The sequence below is a fragment of the Loxodonta africana genome, chromosome 8 (assembly GCF_030014295.1).
Source record: "Loxodonta africana isolate mLoxAfr1 chromosome 8, mLoxAfr1.hap2, whole genome shotgun sequence".
In the NCBI taxonomy this organism is placed as follows: Eukaryota; Metazoa; Chordata; class Mammalia; order Proboscidea; family Elephantidae; genus Loxodonta; species Loxodonta africana.
In genome coordinates, this window is record NC_087349.1 from 400,030 (window position 1) to 421,587 (window position 21,558).

At 46.8% G+C, this 21,558-nt stretch overlaps 1 protein-coding gene across 3 annotated transcripts; it reads right to left on the bottom strand.

The window, feature by feature from the left end:
- Positions 1–133: 133 nt before the first annotated feature.
- Positions 134–18,914, bottom strand: LRRC61 (leucine rich repeat containing 61). 3 transcript variants are annotated; one of them, XM_064289576.1, is made up of 3 exons: positions 18,794–18,914; positions 4,570–6,691; positions 134–1,544 (listed from the first exon to the last, which is right to left on the bottom strand). In XM_064289576.1, exon 3 carries the CDS (start codon positions 1,387–1,389, stop codon positions 610–612), a length of 780 nt encoding a protein of 259 aa, XP_064145646.1. In that variant the 5' UTR covers positions 1,390–1,544; positions 4,570–6,691; positions 18,794–18,914; the 3' UTR covers positions 134–609. The 3 variants fall into 3 exon arrangements, 2 of the variants coding, with proteins under 2 accessions (XP_064145646.1, XP_003420630.2); XM_003420582.4 differs by lacking the exon at positions 4,570–6,691; XR_002783774.2 differs by lacking the exons at positions 134–1,544; positions 4,570–6,691 and adding an exon at positions 10,534–17,280.
- Between the last annotated feature and the right edge of the window lie 2,644 nt (positions 18,915–21,558).

Below are 21,558 nucleotides of genomic sequence, written 5' to 3' on the forward strand. Positions count from 1 at the left end.
CCCCCAGCTAAAGGGGGGGGGGCTGGCCCTGTGGCCAGCATGGGGTCCACTGAGCAATGACATCTCTGAACCCCTTTCTGCAGGAGGCAACAACCTCACTTGCCCACAGAGAATGGCAGGTGCTGACACAACAGAGCAGAAATAAGGATTTAATAGGGGATGGTCTGGGTGAGTTGGCCCAGAGGCTTCAGAGACATGCAGGGTAGGGTACGCACACCAAGTTTGGAAGGCAGGAGACTCCAGCTTTCCAGAATGTTTTTCTCCCCACCAGGAATGGCTGGGGCAGGAGACATGCCCATCCCAACCCTTCTTACCATGGGTCTTGGGAAGAAGTAACTTTCTTCCACAGTCTCAGGCCTGAGCAGTGGGAACCTAGGCTCAGGAGAGGCCTAAGACAGCAACCTCCCTGAAGGGCACCACAGGTGGCCTGGAGCCTCACACTTGCCGGGGGCCATGTGGGAGGTATGAGCAGGGAGGGCAGTGAGTGGGGCGTGGGGGAGAGGGGCCCTTCCTAGGAACAGTTAATGAATAACCCAATTTGGGGACCAGGAGCAGGCCGGGAGGAGAGGCTGAGCCAGATCCAGAGTGGGGCGCCCCGGCCAGGGGGACTCAGAACACGAAGGAGGAAGGGGCTCCTGCTGGGCTTAGCGCCTGCTTAGCCTGGGCCAGGCTGTCGTTGGCCTGGCGGTCCAAGTCCCAGCACTCCTGTAGTGTGGCCTGGAATTGCCGGCAGGCCTCCTCCAGGATGGAGCCGCTCCGTGCTGGCCAGGACTCCCAGTAGCCAGGCTGCACCCACGGCTGGGCCTTGGTGGCCTGGGGGCTTGGGCTGGGGCTGGACCACAGGGTGCTGTCCAGGTCTCGACACAACTGGTAGAGCTCGCTGCCACATCCCGTCACTCGCTCCCCGTCAATCACCTTCAGGCCTGGCAGCAGCTCTCGGACCACAGCCCGGTAGGAGGGACTGGAGCACAGGGGATTGCTGAGCCTGGCGAGGGGGTCCCGGAGCCGCAAGTTCTCGAGGCCCCGCAGTCCCACCAGACATTGCAGCTGGCCAGGGCCAACCAGCATGTTGCCCGCAGCATTGAGGCTCTGCAGGCTCTCGCAGGCAGCCAGCGGCTCCAGCCCGGTCAGCCGGTTGTGGGAGACATTGAGCACGGCCAGCTGGCGCAGGGCGGCCAGTGGGCCAAGATGGGTGAGTGCATTGCCTGACAGGTCCAGCCACTCCAGGCCCAGGCACTCGCCCAGGCAGCCCAAGTCCACCAGCCCCAGGCCGCGCAGCTTCAGCAAGAGGATGGAGTCCAGGGCAAACTCGCCTGTGCGTGCCTTCAGCAGCCGGGCCGTTACACGGTCCCCGTCACCCTCCTCCGGCTTCTTGCCTTGAGGCTCCATGAGATGGTCAACTCAGGCAGCCTGAGTCCTGTGGGGCCTGTCACTGGGTACGGTGCCACTGGGCCGGCTGGCATTCACTCTGAAAAGGGCGCCATGTATTCTGCCTGGCCATGCCAGGAGGCTGCTGCAAATGCCCGCTCAGGGTCAGCAGCTCCCTAGGGAGAGACAATCACACACTCATTCTTGGGTCCTAGCAGGTGGCAGGACAAAGTGATGACCTTTACCCACAGGGCTGAAAACTCACATGGCCAGGACAGACCTGAAGAGTAAGGTTGTGGCCAGGAGGAGGTGTATCCACAGGACCTGGCCCCAGGGGAGGGGCCCCGACTCAGCCAAATATTACCAGTTCTTCCCACTTTTCACATCTGAGCTTGGGGTAAAATCTTATTTTAATTTACTTTTTTGGTAACAGTCATCATCTATCCTTACTAATTTAAAACTTCAGATCTAATTTTTGTAAAGGTGATAGGTGGTTCTCTTTGTCTCCCTCCTGGGACAGTCTCCATGTGCAAACACCAATGACAGCACAGGCACAGCGTCCCACTGAAAACCTTCTCTCAACTTTTCGATCAAATTACCAAGGAATCAAGGCTACTTTCCAGATTCTATGGGCCAATCTGTAACCTCTGGCTGAAGCAGGGGGGCGGGGCGCTATGGGATCAATCTTTGTCCAGGATGAGGGAACAGAGGCCAAGGTGAGAAAGTAGCTACCCTGGCCAGTTCCCAGGCCTCTGCTCTCCCCACAGTCCTCCCTGCCCCCCAAACTAGCTCCTCTTCTGCTCTGGCATCAACTGACTAGAGATCAGCAGAACACATGAATACGGCACCATTTCAAAAAGGAAAGACGGGGGCCAGCGGTCAAGGAAGTGCTCCATCTTGCAGGGAGAGGCAGCGGCTTCAGAAAGGTGGGGAGGCCATTCCAAGCGGACAAAGGAGAGCTAAGTATTGGGCCAGTGCTTGGGGGGGAGGGGCAGTGACAACTCTGGTCCATGGAGGGGTCAAGGTTTAAGCAGAGAGGACAAGAATGGGCCTCTGCTCAAATGGCAGTTTCCCAACCCTGTGGACCTGGGCCCAGGCCAGGCCAGTGATGCCTAGGAGGCTCACTTACTCCAGCTGTGTGGAGAACCTGTGGATCACAGCACCAGGGAATGCCCGTCCCACTGGATCTTACATAATCAATACAGCTTTTAAATTATTCCCCTCTCCAAGGAAACCAGGCCCAGAGCCCTGGGCAAGCTGCTCCCATACCCACCAGCAAGGACTACTTAAAGAGCTCCCCACCAATGGGGCTGGGGCAATGTTAATAGATTCCTCCCTTCCCACTTTTAAGCTCCTCTTCTCTCCACCTACCTCTGAGAAGAGGCTCCTTTGTGATAACGATTCCTTCACCTAGCTCCCCTTCTAGCATGCAACACTCTAGCTCATTTTTTAGATTTGTACCTCATTTCTTTCCAAAAGGGTTTGAAGCATGTACAAAAGTCTGGATCATTCTCTGTGAGTGGGGATCTGCTGGGGTTCTTAAGTAGGAAAGCGGTGCCACCAGCTTTCATTTGATTAAGATCGCTCTGGCGATCCAGAGCTCTGGTGGCACAGTGGTTAAGAGTTACAGCAAGCTACGACTGCTTACCAAAAGGATGGCAGTTTGAACCCACCAGCTGCTCACTGGAAACCATATGGGGCAGTTCTACTCTGCCCTATAGGGTCGCTACGAGTTGGAATCAACTCGACAGCAATGGGGTTTTGGTGGAGGATGCAGGCAGGGTCACCAGGCACAAACAAGAGATAAGGACCCCAACAAGGGCAAGGGGGAGGTGGAGCACGACATCTAACTGCCGAGTACTGAGTTTGAGGTGACCGTGTGACATGATTTAGGAGGCAGTTGGCACTCTAGGCTCAAGGGATGCAGGAATTGTCAGCATGTGGTGGTGTCTGAAAGCTGGAGACCACAGCGCTGCCCAGGGGGAGGGGGCAGCACAGGGTTGGCCTTTTTTGGGACACAGACCTCTTCATCTGTAGGCCACACTCTGGGAAAATACCTAGCCTCCCCACTTGCACATTATTTTGGGGTGAAAATGGCTAAGAACCCCTCATGTACAGTAAAAAGCAGCAGAAATCAAGGGCAGAACTCTGGAGAACACCAATGTTCATGAGGCTGAAGAAGTGTCTGGGAAGGACACTAATGAGCTACAAGAGGGAGGAGAAAACCACTGACGTGATGGTAAAGGCCCACTAAGCTTAAACAAGACAAGGCGTGAATGGCACCACGGAAGTTTCAGGCAATGAATGAAGGAATGATGTAAGGACCTGGTCAAGTGACTTTTTAGAGACAGATGAAGGCCACAGAAGGGAGAGGACAAGGAGCTGGGTGGACAGAAAACAAGCGAGAGGATATCGGTACCATGTGCACTCACGGTCAAAGCTGGGAGGAACAATGTGACTTTACAGCAAAGGAAGCGTGGAGCAAAAAGGTCACTTCCATGCCTTGAAGTCCCACCAGGCAGGGGACCTGTGACTGTCCAGCAGAGCGCACAGCACTGGGTGGACAAGGCAAAACTCTGCTCCTCATATGGGCTGTTGACTTGACTCTGCTCTGAGCCACAGATCTTCCCTCAAACCTGGACCATCAACAAGGCAGGTCTGGGTGGGACTGAGGACAGCCTGACACCAACTCAATGAATGGTAAAGATGTCATGCTGTGTACCAGTGGGGCAGTGGTGGCTCAGTGGAAGAATTACCACCTTCCGTGTTGGATACCCGGGCTCGATTCACAGCCTCACACGCAACCACCACCCGTCTGTCAGTGGGGGCATGCGTGTTACTGTGATGCTGAACAAGTTTCAGAGGAGCTTCCAGAGTAAGACACCTAAGAAAGGCCTAGCAAGCAGCCAGTGAAAACCCTATGGATCACAATGGTCCAATCTTGTTGTGCATGGGGGCACCATGAGTCAGAAGCCAACCTGATGGCAGCTAACAACAACATACAATGAGAATAATCCTTGTCCTAACTATGGATTCGAAGTGAACAGAGCCTTCTTTCCCCAACAAGCAAGTTTATGAAAAGGACTTAGTTACATGGATGACTGTGACACAGGGTACAGTTGACAAATGGGTCTCATTCTAAGGCAGGCTGACCCTGAACAGGGGAAGACAAAGAAAGTCCCTTGTTGAGTCTCAGCTTACCTAGGATATGAGGCCAGAAAATGATGTCCAGAAGTCAGGCAGGGGCAGAGAAGAGCCAAGTTTAGAGGGAGAAATAGTTCAATCCAGAGCAGCCTTATGCAGACAGTCATGAGAAAATACTAGGGCTCTTCCTCCAGCCTGTCCCCTCCCCCAACACTCCAGAGCATCATTGCTCAACCTCTGGGGGGCTACAGCTGTGTGCCAGCTTGGCTGGGTCATGGTCCTCGGTGGTCTGGCATTTATGATGCCAGCTTTTCACTGATGTAATCACCTAGATGATGAGATCTGATATAATGTCATCATTTCCATGATGGGATCTGCTGTTAGTAGCCAATCAGTTGAAATGGAGGTTCCTTGGGGGTGTGGCCTGCATCCAATATAGGTGGACTTTCTGGCAAGGCTCTCGGGCTTTTGCTTGCTCTGGATCCTGTACCTGGCTCCTGTTCATCTGACCTCCAGTTCTTGGGACTCCAGCTAGCAGCTTACCTGCTGGCCTTGGGATTCTTTAGTCTCCACAGCCTGTGAGCCAGAGGGCTCCTATATGACCTTCCGTTCTTGGATTCCCCAGCACCTATGGGTTAAGTGAGTCAGGAGACGCCTCCAGCCTAATCCATCAACTTGGGACTTTCCAGACTCTACAACCATGTGAGCCATTTTCTTTATATAAAACCAAACCAAAGCCACTGCTGTTGATTCCAACTCACAGTGACCCTATAGGACAAAGTAGAACCAGCCCATAGGGTTTCCAAGGAGCGGCTGCTGGATTTGAACTGCTGACATTTTGGTTAGCAGCCAAACTCTTAACCACTGGTTTTACCTCTCTAGAGAACTCAGCCTAAGACGCTCTTTGCTCTGTTACTGATATTTTATGCTGGGTAATTTTTTGCTGTGGGAGACTCTCCTGTGCATTGCAGGATATTTAACAGCATCCCTGGTTCCCAACTACTAGACGGCAGTAGCAACCCCGCTCCAAGTTGTAACAACAAAAAATGTCTGACGTCACATGTCTCCTTGGGGGGCAAAACTGCCCCCAGTTGACAACTAACCTAGAGCCCAAACTCGCTTGCAGTACCTCCAAGAGTCTGATAAGACATCAGCTTCTCACACACTTTCTTCGATCCTTCCACCTTCCTCAAGTGCTCCCTCACCCTGGGACCCCCACCATTCCATGCCTCCTGTCCTCTCCACTGGGGAGTAACTTCAGGGATGCCCTAACAACAAAGGAACAAAAGCTACAGGAATGGTTGTTGTTGTTAGGTGCCAGCAAGTCAGTTCCGGCTCATAGCGACCCTATGCACAACAGAACAAAACACTGGCCGGTCCTGCGCCTTCATTACAATCGTTGTTATGCTTGAGCTCATTGTTGCAGCCACTTTGTCAATCCACCTTGTTGAGGGTTTTCCTCTTTTCCGCTTACTCTGTACTCTGCCAAGCATGATATCCTTCTCCAGGGACTGATCCCTCCTGACAACATGTCCAAAGTATGTAAGATGCAGTCTCGCCATCCTTGCCTCTAAGGAGCATTCTGGCCACACTTCTTCCAAGACAGATTTGTGCATTCTTTTGGCACTCCATGGTATATTCAATATTCTTCGCCAACACCACAATTCAAAGGTGTCAACTCTTCTTCAGTCTTCCTTATCCAGCTTTCACATGCACATGATGCAATTGAAAATACCAAAAAGAATGAGTCGATATTCAACCATTTCAAGAGGTGGCATATGATCAGGAACCGATGGTACTGAAGGAAGAAGTCCAAGTTGCTCTGAAGGCATTGGCGAAATACAAGGCTCCAGGAATGGATGGAATATCAATTGAGATGTTTCAACAAACAGATTCAGTGCTGGAGGTGCTCACTCGTCTATGCCAAGAAATACGGAAGACAGCTTCCTGGCCAACTGACTGAAAGAGATCCGTATTTATGCCTATTCCCGAGAAAGGTGATCCATCCGAATGTGGAAATTATAGAATATCATTAATATCACACACAAGCAAAATTATGCTGAAGATCATGCAAAAACAGCTGTAGCAGTATATCAACAGGGAACTGCCAGAAATTCAGGCTGGTTTCAGAAGAGGATGTGGAACCAGGATATCATTGCTGATGTCAGATGGATCCTGGCTGAAAGCAGAGAATACCAGAAGGATGTTTACCTATGTTTTATTGACTATGCAAAGACATTTGACTGTGTGGATCATAATAAACTATGGATAACACTGCGAAGAGTGGGAATTCCAGAACACTTAATTGTGCTCATGAGGAACCTTTACATGGATCAAGAGGCAGTTGTTGGGACAGAACAAGGGCATACTGATTGGTTTTAAGTCAGGAAAGGTGTGCATCAGGGTTGTATTCTTTCACCATACCTGTTTAATCTGTATGCTGAGCAAATAATATGAGAAGCTGGACTATATGAAGAAGAATTGGGGCATCAGGATTGGAGGAAGACTCATTAACAACCTGTGTTATGCAGATGACACAACCTTGCTTGCTGAAAGTGAAGAGGACTTGAAGCACTTACTAATGAAGATCAAAGACCACAGCCTTCAGTATGGATTACACCTCAACATGAAGAAAACAAAAATCCTCAAGACTGGACCAATGAGCAACATCATGATAAATGGAGAAAAGATTGAAGTTGTCAAGCATTTCATTTTACTTGGATCCACAATCAACAGCCATGGAAGCAGCAGTCAAGAAATCAAAAGACGCATTGCATTGGGCAAATCTGCTGCAAAGGACCTCTTCAAAGTGTTGAAGAGCAAAGATGTCACCGTGAAGACTAAGGTGCACCTGACGGGAATGGTGGTGTAGACCAATACACCTCTGCAAGGCAACTTTAGGTCCCTGGGTGGTATAAACAGTTTGCGCTTGACTATTAACCCACTCAGTGATGTCTGAACCCACTCAGTGATGCTGCAGAAGAAAGGCCTGGTAATCTGCTTCCACAAAGATTAGAGTCAGGAAAACCCTATGGAGAGTTCTATTCTGCAACACGAGGCCGCCATGAGTCAGAAATGACTCGACATCAGCAGGTTTAAGGCAACAGTAAAAAAGAAAACCCGCTGCCCTCGAGTCATTCCGACTCATAGCAACCTTACAGCAAACTTATAGGGCAGAGAACCACCCCATAGGGTTTCTAAGTGGCAGCTGGTGGATTCAAACAGCGGACCTTTTGGTGGGCAGCCGAGGCAACATTAGGGGCATCAGATTCCTGGATCCTACCCTAGACTCTGGGAGTGAAGTACAGAAATCCAAGTTTTGGGTTTTTTTTTTTATTGTGCTTTAAGTTTACAATTCAAGTCAGTTTCTCATACCAAAACTTATACACACATTGTTATATGACCCTAGTTGCTCTCCCTAGAATTTGACAGCACACTCCTCTCCACCCAGTATTTCCCACGTCCATTCAACCAGCTCCTGTCCCCCTCTGCCTTCTCATCTTGCCTCCAGACAGGAGCTGCCCACATAGTCTCATGTGTCTACTTGAGCCAAGAAGCACACTCCTCACCAGTATCATCTTAATGTCTTATAGTCCAGTCTAGTCTTTGTCTGAAGAGTTGGCTTCAGAAATGGTTTTAGTTTTGGGCTAACAAAGAGTCCGGGGGACAGGACCTCTGGGTCCCTCCAGTCTCAGACCATTAAGTCTGGACATTTTACTAGAATTTGAGGTCTGCATCCCACTTTTCTCCTGCTCCATCAGGTATTCTCTGTTGTGTGCCCTGTCAGGGCAGTCCTTGGCGATAGCTGAGCACCATCAAGTTCTTCAGGACTCAGGCTAATGGAGTCTTTGGTTTATGTGACCCTTTCTTTCTCTTGGGCTCATATTTTTTTGTCTTTAGTGTTCTTCATTCTCCTTTGCTCCAGGTAGGTTGAGACCAGTTGATGCATCTTATATGGCTGCTTGCTAGCTTTTAAGACCCCAGACACCACTCACCAAAGCAGGATGCATAACATTTTCTTAATACACTCTGATTGACCTAGATGTCCCCTGAAACCATGGTCCCCAGGCCTCCACCCCTGCTACTCTGTCCCTCTGAGTGGGTGTATTCAGGAAACTTCTTAGCTTTTGATTTAGTCCAGTTGTGTTGACTTCCCCTATATTGTGTTGTCCTTCCCTTCACCTAAAATAATTCTTGTCTACTATCTAATTAGTGAATATTTCCCTCCCTCCCTCCCCATGCTTATAACCATCAAAGAATGTTTTTGTGTTTACATCTTTTCTTGAGTTCTTATAATAGTGATTGAATACAATGTTTGTCCTTTTGTGACTAATTTCACTCAGCATAATGTCTTCCGGATTCCTCCATGCTATGAGCTGTTTCAAGGATTCATCGTTGTTCTTTATCGTTGCGCAGTATTCCACTGTGTGAATATACCATAATTTATTTATCCATTCATCTGTTGATGGGCACCTTTGTTGCTTCCATCTTTTTGCTATTGTAAACAGTGCTGCAATGAACATGGGTATGCATATCATCTATTTGTGTGAAAGCTCTTATTTCTCTAGGATATATTCCAAGGAGTGGGACTAATGGATCTTATGATAGTTCTATTTCTAGCTTTTTAAGGAAGGGCCAAATCAATTTCCAAAGTGGTTGTACCATTTTACATCCCCACCAACAGTGTGTCTTTCAGTCTCTCCACAACCTCTCCAAAGTTTATTTTGTGTTTTTTGGATTAATGCCATCATTCTTGGGGTGACATGGTATCTCACTGTAGTTTTGATTTGCATTTCTCTAATGGCTAATCATCATGAGCATTTCCTCATGTATCTGTTAGCTCCCTAAATGTCTTCTTTGGTGAAGTGCCTGTTCCTACCCTTTGCCCATTTTTTAATTGGGTTATTTGGATTTTTTGTTGTTGAAGTCTTACAGTATCTTGTAGATTTTAGATATTAGACACTGATCAGATTTGTTGTAGGGAAATTTTTTTTTTCCCAGTCTGTAGGTTATCTTTTTACTCTTTTGGTGAAGTCTTTGGATGAACATAAGTGTTCATTTTATTTTATTTTTATTGTGCTTTAAGTGAAAGTTTACAAATCAAGTCAGTTTCTCACACAAAAACTTATATACACCTTGCTACATACTCCCAAGTGTTCTCCCCCTAATGAGACAACCTGCTCCCCCTCTCCACTCTCTCTTTTCGTGTCCATTTTGCCAGCTTCTAACCCCCTCTACCCTCTCATCTACCCTCCAGGCAGGAGATACCAACATAGTCTCAAGTGTCCACCTGATCCAAAAAACTCACGCCTCACCAGCATCCATCTCCAACCCATTGTCCAGTCCAATCCCTGTCTGAAGAGTTGGCTTTGGGAATGGTTCCTGTCCTGGGGCAACAGAAGGTCTGCGGGCCGTGACCACTGGGGTCATTCTAGTCTCAGTCAGACCATTAAGTCTGGTCTTTTTACAAGAATTTGGGGTCTGCATCCCACTGTTCTCCTGCTCCCTCAGGGGTTCTCTGTTGCGTTCCCTGTCAGGGCAGTCATTGGTTGTAGCCAGGCACCATTTAGCTCTTCTGGTCTCAGGCTGATGTAGTCTCTGGTTTATGTGGCCCTTTCTGTCTCTTGGGCTCTTAATTACCTTGTGTCCTTGGTGTTCTTCAATCTCCTTTGATCCAGGTGGGTTGAGACCAATTGAAGCATCTTAGATGGCTGCTTGCTAGCGTTTAAGACCCCAGATGCCTCTCTCCAACGTGGGATGCAGAATGTTTTCTTAATAGATTTTATTATGCCCAGTGACTTAGATGTCCCCTGAAACCATGGTCCCCAAACCCCCGCCCTTGCTACACTGGCCTTCGAAGCATTCAGTTTATTCTGGAAACTTCTTTGCTTTTCGTTTAGTCCAGTTGTGCTGGCCTCATCTGTATTGTGTGTTGTCTTTCTCGTCACCTGAAGTAGTTCTCATCTAGTATCTGATTAGTGAATACCCCTCTCTTACCCTCCCTCCCTCCCTCCCCCCTCTCGTAACGATCAAAGAATATTTTCTTCTCTGTTTAATAAGCATTTGACTTTTAGGCACTCCCAGTTATCTAGTTTCTCTTCTGGTGTTTGTGTATTTTTAGTAATGTTTTGTATACTGTTTATGTCATGTATTAGGGCTCCTAGCTTTGTCCCCATTTTTTCTTCCATGATCTTTATCATTTTAGATTTCATATTTAGGTCTTTGATCCATTTTCAGTTAGTTTTTGCTCATGGTGTGAGGTATGGGTCTTATTTTTTTTGCAGATGGGTATCCAGTTACACCAGCACCATTTGTTAGAGGCCGTCTTTTCCCCATTTAACGAACTTTGGGCCTTTTTCAAATATCAGCTTATCATAGGTAGATGAATTTAAGTCTGGATTCTCAATTCTGTTCCATTGGTCTATGTATTTGTTGTACCAGTACCAGGCTGGTTTGACTACTGTGGCGGTATAATAGGTTCTAAAATCGGGTACTGTGAGGCCTCCCACTTTGTTCTTTTTCAGTAATGCTTATCTGGGGCCTCTTCCCTTTCCATATGAAGCTGATGATTTGTTTCTCCATCTCATTAAAAAATGCCATTGGAATTTGGATCAGGATTGCACTGTATCTATAAATCACTTTGGGTAGAATAGACATTTTCACAATATTGAGTCTTCCTATCCATGAGCAAGGTATGTTTTTCCACTTAGGTAGGTCTCTTTTGGTTTCTTGTACTAGCGTCTTGTAGTTTTCTTTGTATAGGTCTTTTATGTCTCTGGCTAGATTTATTCCTAAGTATTTTATCTTCTTGGGGACTACTGTAAATAGTACTGATTTGGTAATTTCCTCTTCGACATTCTCTTTGTTGGTGTAAAGGAATCCAACTGATTTTGTATGTTTATCTTGAATATCGAATATACCATGGACTGCCAAAAGAATGAACAAATCTGTCTTAGGAGTACAACCAGAATGTTCCTTAGAAGCAAGGATGGCGAGACTGTGTCTCACATACTTTGGACATGTTGACGGGAAGGATCAGTCCCTGGAGAAGGACATCATGCTTGGTAAACTACAGGGTCAGTCAATGGGCTCAAGCATAAGAAAGACTGTAAGGATGTCACAGGACCGGGCAATGTTTCATTCTGTTGGGCATGCAGTCGCTATGCGTCAGAATCAACCAGACGGTACCTAACAACATCATCTTGTATCCTGATACTTTACTGAACTCTTCTATTAGCTCCAGTTTTCTTGTGGATTCTTTAGGGTTTTCTGTGTATAAGATTATATCATCTGCAAATATACTTTTACTTGTTCCTTTTTTTTTTTTTTTCCTTTCTTACCAATTTGGATCCCCTTCCTTTCTTTGTCTAGCCTAACTGCTCTGGCTAGGACCTCCAGCACAATGTTGAATAAGAGTGATGATAAGGGGCATCCTTGTCTGGTTCCCGTTCCCAAGGGGAAGGCATTCAGATTCTCTAAATTTAGGATAATGTTGGCTGTTGGCTTTGTATAAATGCCCTTTATTATGTTGAGGAATTTCCCTTCTATTCCTATTTTGCTTTGAGTCCTTATTATAAATTGGTGTTGGACTTTGTCAAATCCCTTTTCTGCATCAATTGGTAAGATCATGTGGTTCTTTTATTTATGTGATGGATTACATTGATTCTTTTTCTAAGGTTGAGCCATCCCTGCATACCTGGTATGAATCCCACTTGGTGAATTATTTTTTTGATATATTGTTGAATTCTACTGGCTAGAATTTTGTTGAGGATTTCTGCGTCTAAGTTCATGAGGGATATTGGTCTGCAATTCTTTTTGTGGTGTCTTTACTTGGTTTTGGTATCAGGGATATGCTGGCTTCATAGAATAAGTTTGGGAGTATTCTGTCCTTTTCTATGCTCTGAAATATCTTTAGTAGTAGTGGTGTTAACTCTTCTCTGAAAGTTTGGTAGATTTCTCCAGTGAAGCCATCAGGGCCAGGGCTTTTTTTTGTTGGGCATTTTTAAATTACCTTTTCAATCTCTTCTTTTCTTATAGATTTATTTAGTTGTTCTATCTCTGTGTTAGCTTAGATAGGTAGTGTGTTTCTAGAAATTTGTCCTTTTCCTCTAGGTTTTCAAATTTGTTAAGAGCACAATTTTTCACAGCATTCTGTTATGGTTCTTTTAATTTAATTAGGTCTACTGTGATATTGCCAATATCTCATTTCTTATTCGGGTTATTTGCTTCCTCTCCTGTTTTTCTGTTGTCAGTTTAGCCAATGTTTCCCCCCCCCCCCATCTTCTCCAAGAACCAGCTTTTGGTTTTGTTAACTCTTTCAATCGTTCTTCTGTTCTCTATTTAATTCTGCTCTGATTTTTATTATTCGCTTTTTCCTGGTGTCTGAGGGCTTCTTTTGCTGCTATTTGTTCGAGTTGTAGGGATAATTCTCTGATTTTGGCCCTTTCTTCTTTTTTGGATGTTTGCATTTATTGCTATATAGTCACCTCTGAGCACAGCTTTTACTATGTCCCAAAGGTTCTGGTAGGAAGTGGTCTCATTCTCATTGGATTCTACGAATTTCTTTATTCCATCCTTAATTTCTTCTATAACCCAACAGTTTTTGAGTAAGGTGTTGTTCAGTTTCCAGGTGTTTGATTTTTTTCCCTTGCTTTTTCTGATTTCTACTTTTATGGCTTTATGGTCATAAAAGATGCTTTGTAATATTTCGATGTTTTGGATTCTGTTAAGGCTTACTTTATGACCTAATATGTGGTCTATTCTGGAGAATGTTCCATGTGCTGTTAGGTGGAGTGTTCTCTATATGTCTATGAGGTCAAATTGGTAGAGTGTGCCATTTAAATCTTCCATGTCTTTACTGAGCTTCTTTCTGCATGTTCTGTCCTTCAGTGAAAGTGGTGTGTTGGTCTTCTACTATTATTGTGGAGCTGCCTCTCTTTTCAATGCTGTTAGAGTTTGTTTTATGTATTTTGGAGAACTGTCGTTGGGTGTATAAATATTTATTATGGTTATATCCTCCTGGTATACTGACCCTTTAATCATTATATAGTGTCCTTCCTTATCCTTTGTGGTGGATTTTACTTTAAAGTCTATTTTGTGAGAGTTTAATATTGCCACTCCTGCTTTTTGATTGTTGTTTGATTGATATATTTTTTCCATCCTTTGAGTTTTAGTTTGTGTCTTTAAGTCTAAGGTGTCTCTCCTGTAGGCAGCATATAGGTGGGGGGAAGAAAAGAAAGTGATGGGGAAGGAAAAACCCAGTAAACTAACTAGGATTTGTCTCCTTTGGAAAGAGAAGACTCAGAGGAAAGTGGCTTAATGATTCTGCCATAAATGTCTGGAAGTAACTAGTCTCCATCCTTCAGACTTGAACAAGAAGTAGATAAAATAGGAAGATTAAGATTTAAAACCAGTGCGTTCTGACACAGAGTGATGTTTACACGAAGGATCACCAAAGATGGCCGGACCACCTTTAATTAATGACAAGGGGCTGAGGTGGCTTAAGGGAGACTCTAAATGGCCGGTATGATACGGAGAAGCTCCTTCCAGCCACAAGATTGTTGAAAGTATCAAGAAGTGATCAATTCAAGCCTGTCTCTCCAAAACTCAGCCAGTGACAAAATCAAATGCTATGAAGCATGCAAAGCACATGAAGTGACACTTATGAAGGGTTGGTAAAGGTGCAAATGAAATGGGAGGTTCAACCCTTGCTCCAGAAGAACTGCTCTAGTTACAACTGGAGGGGACTTACCTCAGCTCTTGTTATATACCTGAAGGAATAAAAGCCCAGAGTGGTAAGTGACTGTTAGTGGCAGGACAGAGAGCAGAACTCACACCAGGTCTCCAGCAGCAGTTTGTCACTTCATCATTATCAGTGAGGACGTAGAACAGGGCACAAAAATTAGGCCCATCCCTGTAATGTCCACACTGACAATGGTAGAGAAAAGGGAGAACCTGTCTGCTGGGACTATGGCCTGGGTCAGACCTCAGAATCTTCAACTCGACCTACTAGCTTTACCCCAAGGCACCAATCCTGTTCTGTTTCCCAATTAACCAGTAATTCTCTTTTCTGCAAACATTCTCATTTAAGGGACAGGCAGAGAAGAAGGAACCAGAATATCCATTCAATTGTTGTTGTTGTTAGGTGCCATCGAGTCAGTTCCGACTCAGTGACCCTATGCACAACAGAATGAAACACTGCCTGGTCCTGCACCATCCTCACAGTCGTTGCTATGCTTGACCCCACTGATGCAGCCACTGCGTCAATCCATCTCGTCGAGGGTCTTCCTCTTTTTCACTGACTCTGCACTTTACCAAGCAAGACATCCATTCAATTATTTAACAAAAATTCGCCAAATCTCTACTATGAGACAGGCACTGTGCCCTAAAGACACAAATGTAAGAGAGTAACTGCCCTGCTGGCCCCGATTCAGGACGAGAGAACTTGTAAATGGGCACATTACACTGCAGTAAGGTACATGGTATAAGGTGCTACCGGAAACAGGGAGGGCCTCCCAGAGGAGTGGGGCCTCGGGTTGATTTAAAGATAAATAGAATGCACCAAGTTAAAGAATTTAGATTTTATTTTGTAAGGGACTGTTTACCTTAGGCTATCACTTTAGGATCGTTAATTCCTGACAGACTAACTTGGGTAGATCCTGGATCTTGTGCAATTACTGGTACCAGCACTAATGTCACACTGAAAAAAGCACATCAGAATGAGAGTGACACTGTGAGGCTGACAATGTTTGGAGTTAACCTTGCATGTGTTCTAAAACTTAAGTTTTAAAAAAGCAAACCATCCACAAACTTCAGTACTTTGATCAGTAGTAGTAATAAGCTACTTGTGACACATCTCACAATAGATCACAAACCCAGAGTTGAGGACAACCATGCTAAGGGGAAGATCTGAAGGGTTTTTAAGCCAAGGAATGGCCTTCTTAGGCTGCACATTGGGAAGATTACACTAGCAGCAGTCTGGAGAGTGGACGTCTCAGGGCCACAAACACGGCAGGGAGACAGAGGTAAGGAGGGCCAGAGGAGAGTAATGGCAGGAGAGGAGTGGAGGGGACGGTTTACAGAGCTATTCAGGAGACAGATAAGATTTGAACTGAGACGCAAAGAATGAAGAAGGGATACATTTATTAATGTAGTTCAATTTTAGATAGCTAAGTTTGAGATTCTTCTGGGACAAATCTTCAAGAGTAGATTTAGCAGTTAGATATATGGGTTAGAGTTGCTGTTGTTGCTGTTAGATGCCATCAGGTCAGTTCCAACTCACAGCGACTCTACGTACAACAGAATGGAACACTGCCCTGTCCTGCGCCATCCTCAAAATCGTTGTTATGCTTAAACCCATTGTTGAAGCCACTGTCTCAATCCATCTCATTGAGGGTCTTCCTCTTCTTCGCTGACTCTCTACTTTACCAAACATGTCTTTCTCCAGGGACTGATCCCTCCTGACATGTCCCAAGTATGTGAGACATAGTCTTGCCATCTTTGGTTCTACGGAGCATTCTGGTTGTACTTCTTCCAAGACAGATTTGTTCATCTTTTTGGCAGTCCATGGTATATTCAATATTCTTCTCCAACACCTGAATTCAAAGGTGTCAATTCTTCTTCAGTCTTCTTTATTCATTGTCCAGCTTTCACATGCATAGGAGGCGGATGAAAATACCAAGACTTGGGTCAGGTGCACCTTAATCTTCAAGGTGACATCTTTGCTTTTCAACACTTTAAAACAGTCTTTTGCAGCAGATTTGCCCAATAAATGTGTCTTTTGATCTCTTGACTGCTACTTCCATGGGTGTTGACTGTGGATCCAAGTAAAATGAAACCCTTGACAACTTTGGTCTTTTCCCCGTTTATCATGATGTTGTTTATTGGTCCAGTTGTGAGGATTTTTGTTATCTTTATGTTGAAATGTAATCCATACTGAAGGCTGTGGTCTTTGATCTTCATTAGTAAGTGCTTCAAGTCCTCTTCACTTTCAGCAAGCAAGCTTATGTCATCTGCATAACGCAGGTTGTTTATGAGTCTTTCTCCAATCCCGATGCCCCGTTCTCCTTCTTAGAGTCCAGCTTCTCATATTATTTGCCCATCATACAGACTGAATAGGCATGGTGAAAGGATACAACCCTGACGCACACCATTCCTGACTTTAAACCACCCAGTGGCCCGTTGTTCTGTTCGAACGACTGCTTCTTGATCTATGTACAGGTTCCTCATGAGCACAATTAAGTGTTCTGGAATTCCCATTCTTCGAAATGTTATCCGTAACTTGTTATGATCCACAAAGTCAAATGCCTCTGCACAGTCAATAAAACACAGGTAAACATTCTTCTGGTATTCTCTGCTTTCAGCCAGGACCTATGTGACATCAGCAATGATATACCTGGTTCCTGGTCCTCTTCTGAAACGAGCCTGAATTTCTGGTTCCCCATTGATATATTGCTGCAGCTGCTTTTGAATGATCTTCAGCAAAATTTTGCTTGCATGTGACATTAATGATATTGTTCGATAATTTGCACATCCAGTGGGATGGCCTTTCTTGGGAATAGGCATAAATATAGATCTCTTCCAGGTGGTTGGCCAGGTAGCTGTCTTCCATATTTCCTGGCATAGATGAGTGAGTACTTCTGGACCTGCATCCGTTTCTTGAAACTTATCAATGGGTATTCCGTCAATTCCTGCAGCCTTGTTTTTTGCCAGTGCCTTGAGTGCAGCTTGGACTTCTTCCTTCAGTAGCATTGGTTCCTGCTCTTATGACTGAAAAGCAAAGGGTAGAAACATAGAAAAGCCAGAAAGAAATGATGTTAGGGAATTCCAAGGATAAGGTTTTCCAGAAAGGTGTGGTCAGCTGAGGCAGATGTCATTTCAGGGGATGAAGAAGGTGGTGCCTGGGGCTGTGGAGTGAGAATTATGGGAGAAGCAGCGACTCAGAATGGCAGAGTGGGATGGGGAAGGGAGGGTTCATTCTTTGGGACAGGAGGGAAATGGCTTGGTTGTATCTCTGGTGGCGCAGTGGTTAAGCACTCACCTGCTAACTGAAAGGTTGGTGAGTTGAACCCAACCGATGGCTCTGAGAAAGGCCTGGCAATCTGCTTCTGTAAAGATTACAGCCTAGGAAACCCTACGGGATGGTTCTACTCTGTCACATGGGGTTGCTATGAGCTGGAACTCGACTCTACAGCACCTAACAACAACGACATGTCTCTAAACAGAGAAAAGGTGCAATGGGAGGAGGGTGAAGATAAAAATACAAGAGAGAGGAGGAAACTGATGGCACAGAATTCCTGAAAGAAAGGAATCCAGGGCACAAGCAGTAGGTGGAATGAGCCTTGGAAATGAGAAAGAATATATGTTTTTTCTGATACAGAAAGGAAGTAAGGATGGGTGGGGACAGGCACTGAGGCAGCTTATGAATTCCAAGTGAAAGCCATATATCTGTGCGGGCAGCAACCTGCTGTCTGTGTGACTTGCTAGCAGTGCTAGCCTGGGACAGGAAGTGCTTCTGTGAAGTGCTTTGGCGTTCACACATTTATTTGCTCCATCCATGACAGACTTTCTTCCAAGGGCTCTCCTCAATCCTTTCCCCATGTGTGCACGCTCAGACTCTGTCCCCCAGAAAAGAGCCACTTTTCCATTTCTCTCACACTTGCCCCACTCCAGGGCCTTACGCAGAGCTCTCACCCCGCCTCCTCCACCGTGAGCAGGGGATTGAAAGGTGGTGAGGAAAAGGATGGAAAAGAGAAGTGTTGAGGAAAAAAAAGTAAAGCAAACCACTATTTTTGGGCTTTGTTCCACGTACAAAGTTGGCTACTTACGCAAATATTTTAAAGCAATAACCATGCATCATTAGGTTTCACGTTATGCAGATGTGACATGAAGTGAGACACCAGCAGAACCCCTCGCTCTTCTCCGAGAGCTGCTTCTCACAATGGGTGAAGACCATCTAGGTTTAGTCCCGGCTCTGCTGCCTACCAGCTGCGACGGCGCGCAGGGGACTGCACCTCCGAGGCCCTCAGTAAGCTGAAGCGGTCCAGCGGCCGCAGTCACACCCGGTCTCCTGTCCACAGCGAGGACAACCCCGGCCCCGAGCTCACGTCCACTGGCCCCGGGGCGGCGCCGCCCGCTCCCCCGGCGCCCTCGTCCCCGCAGGGTCGGAGAACCGCCTGCAACCGCCGACCCAGCCCGTCAGCGCCGACCGCGCGCAGCCCTTCCCCGCCCTCCGCCCGGCACGGGAGCTGCACCGCCGCGGCCCAGGCCCGCGCCCACCCACCTGCCACGCCGCTTTCCCCCGGGGCCGGAAAGGCACCGGCGGCCCGGGTTCCAGAGCCCGAAGAGGTTACGCCCCGGGAAGGACCGGGTACCGGGGCGGCGGCCGCCCTGCGCACGGTGGGCCCCGGCGCCGAGTGCGCAGGCGCGAGCTGCCGGGTGCCCAGCGCGCAGGCGCCGAGTGCGCAGGCCCGAGCGGCCGGGTGCCCAGCGCGCAGGCGCGGACAGTTGCCGGGTCCGGCGGGCGACCAGCGCCGCCGCCGCCGCGGTTTATCCGTGTGCCCCTGGGGAAAGCGCTTACACTTCGGTGCCTTAATCAATACACCGGACTCTGGCGGCTTGCGGAAACCCTGGTGGCTGGTGGTTAAGTGCTACGGCTGTTAACCAAGAGGACAGCAGTTCAAATCCGCTAGGCACTCTTTGGAAACTCTTCAGGGCGGTTCTCTGTCCTATGGGGTCGCTATGTCAGAGTTGACTCCACGGCAGTGGGTTTGGGTTTTTTGGGTGGTGGCTTGCCTGTTACTTGATGCTGGAAGCTTCTGCCACCAGTATTTCAAATACCAGCAGGGTCACCCACAGTGGACAGGTTACAGCAGAGCTTCCAGACTCAGACAGACTAGGAAGAAAGGTCTGACGATCTACGTCTGAAAACTAATCAGTGAAAACCTTATGGAAATGGACACGGAACAGAGAGTGGAGGGAAGGAGGGTGCTGTCTTGTTAGGGGCAGAGCAACTAGGAGTATGTATCAAGCTGTGTATAAATCTTTGTATGAGAGACTGACTTGATTTGTACACTTTCACTTAAAACACAATAAAAATTAAAAAAAAAAAAACCTTATGGATTACAGTGGAACATTGTCCGATTTGCTTGCTTTGGACATGTCACCGCTAGAGAAAGTCACCGTAGTTGGAGAAGTAGTGGGCCAGCGAGGGGTGGGAGCCCTCAGTAAGCTGAAGTGGTACGGTAGCCACAGTCATGGACTCAACATACTGGCAATTGTGAGGATGACACAGGATTGGGCAGGGTTTAGTTCTGTTGTACACGAGGTCGCCATCGGTCTGAATCAGCAGTACAGCTAAAAATAACCTTCAACACACGTTTACTGAGCATTCATTCTGTGTCTGGCTCCAAGCCTGAGCTTTCCTCACTGCTCAGTGGTCTCTAAGGCTCTTCCACGCCACACACTAACCATCTTGGCTGCTTCTCGTGTGTGTGTGTGTGTGTGTGTGTGCGGGCATGCGTGTGTAAGAGAGACCATGTCTTAGATACCAATAACAATCCACTTGGGTTCTCTCCCCACCTGCCCTATCCCTCCCATACTCACCCATTCTTGCAGGAAATCAGCCCTAAAGCCTAACACCTGCCAAGGGCATTAGGCTGAACACCCACTTGGGTGCACTCCACTCACCAAACCACCCTTCTGAGCCCAGCCCCAGGTGCTCTCCCACCTTCCCAAATTGCAAATCATACTGAGGCCACGGAGGTGCTGTATCCCAAGCCTCTTCCTCCCATACCGTGTCCCACTTGGACACCAAAATGCACAACTAGCATTTCACAACCCCGAGCTTCTTGTCGACACCAGACCCAAACAGAAGGGGCTAGTTTGGGCATCATTAGATCTTGAAGTCCTCCCCGTCCATCTTCCCAGCAGGGATCTTAGCTGTTTCCATCCCCTCTGGCTTCTCTCCCCTGGCCCCAAGCAAATCAGCTCCAGGCAGGTCAAATCCTCCAGCTTGGGATACAGCTGGGAACAAAGGCGTAAATCTTTCCACTTTCAGAAGTTAATGAAAACACCAGCTAGAGATGGACTTCGACGGGAAGGAGAGAAGGAAACTGTGATTTACCTGTTGGTGCAAAATTTGTCACTCCAGCCTTGCCGAGTTTGGGGAGGCTGCATGTAAAACCATCATCTTGTTTTCGTAGGTGTTGTACAAAATAAGGGCAATTAGGAACGGCTCCTGCCCTCAGAGCTTCAACTACCAGCAGCCAGTTTCTCATCTGCAGGGATGGTGTTGTTAGGTGCCATCCAGTCGATTGCGACACATAGTGACCCTATGAACAACAGAACAACACTGTCCAGTCCCGCGCCATCCTCGCAATCATTGCTATGCTTAAGCCCACTGTTGCAGCCACTGTGTCAGTCCATCTTGTTGAGGGTCTTTCTCTTTTTCAGTGACCCTCTAATTTATCAACCATGATGTCCTTCTTCAGGGACTGATTCCTCCTGGTAACATGTCCAAAGTAGTCTCACCATCCTTGCTTCTAAGGTGCATTCTGGTTGTACTTCTTCCAAGACAGATTTGTTTATTCATTTGGCAGTCCATGGCATATTCAATATTCTTCAACACCACAATTCAAAGGTGTTGATTCTTCTTCCATCTTCCTTACTCACCGTCGAGCTTTTGCATGCATCTAAGGCAATCGAAAACACCATGGCTTGGATCAGGCACACCTTTACCTTCAAGGTGACATCTTTGCTTTTCAACACTTTAAAGAGGTTATTTGCAGAAAATTTGATCCATGCAATGCGTCTTTGATTTCTTGAATGCTACTTCCATGAATGTTGATTGTGGATCCAAGTAAAATGAAATCCTTGACAACGTCAACATTTTCTCTGTTTATCATGATACTGTTTATTGGTCTAGTTGTGAGGATTTCTGTTTTCTTTATGTTGAGGTGTAATCCATACTGAAGACTATGGTCTTTGATCTTCATCAGTAAATGCTTCAGGTCCTCTTCACTTTCGGCAAGCAAGGTTGTGCCATCT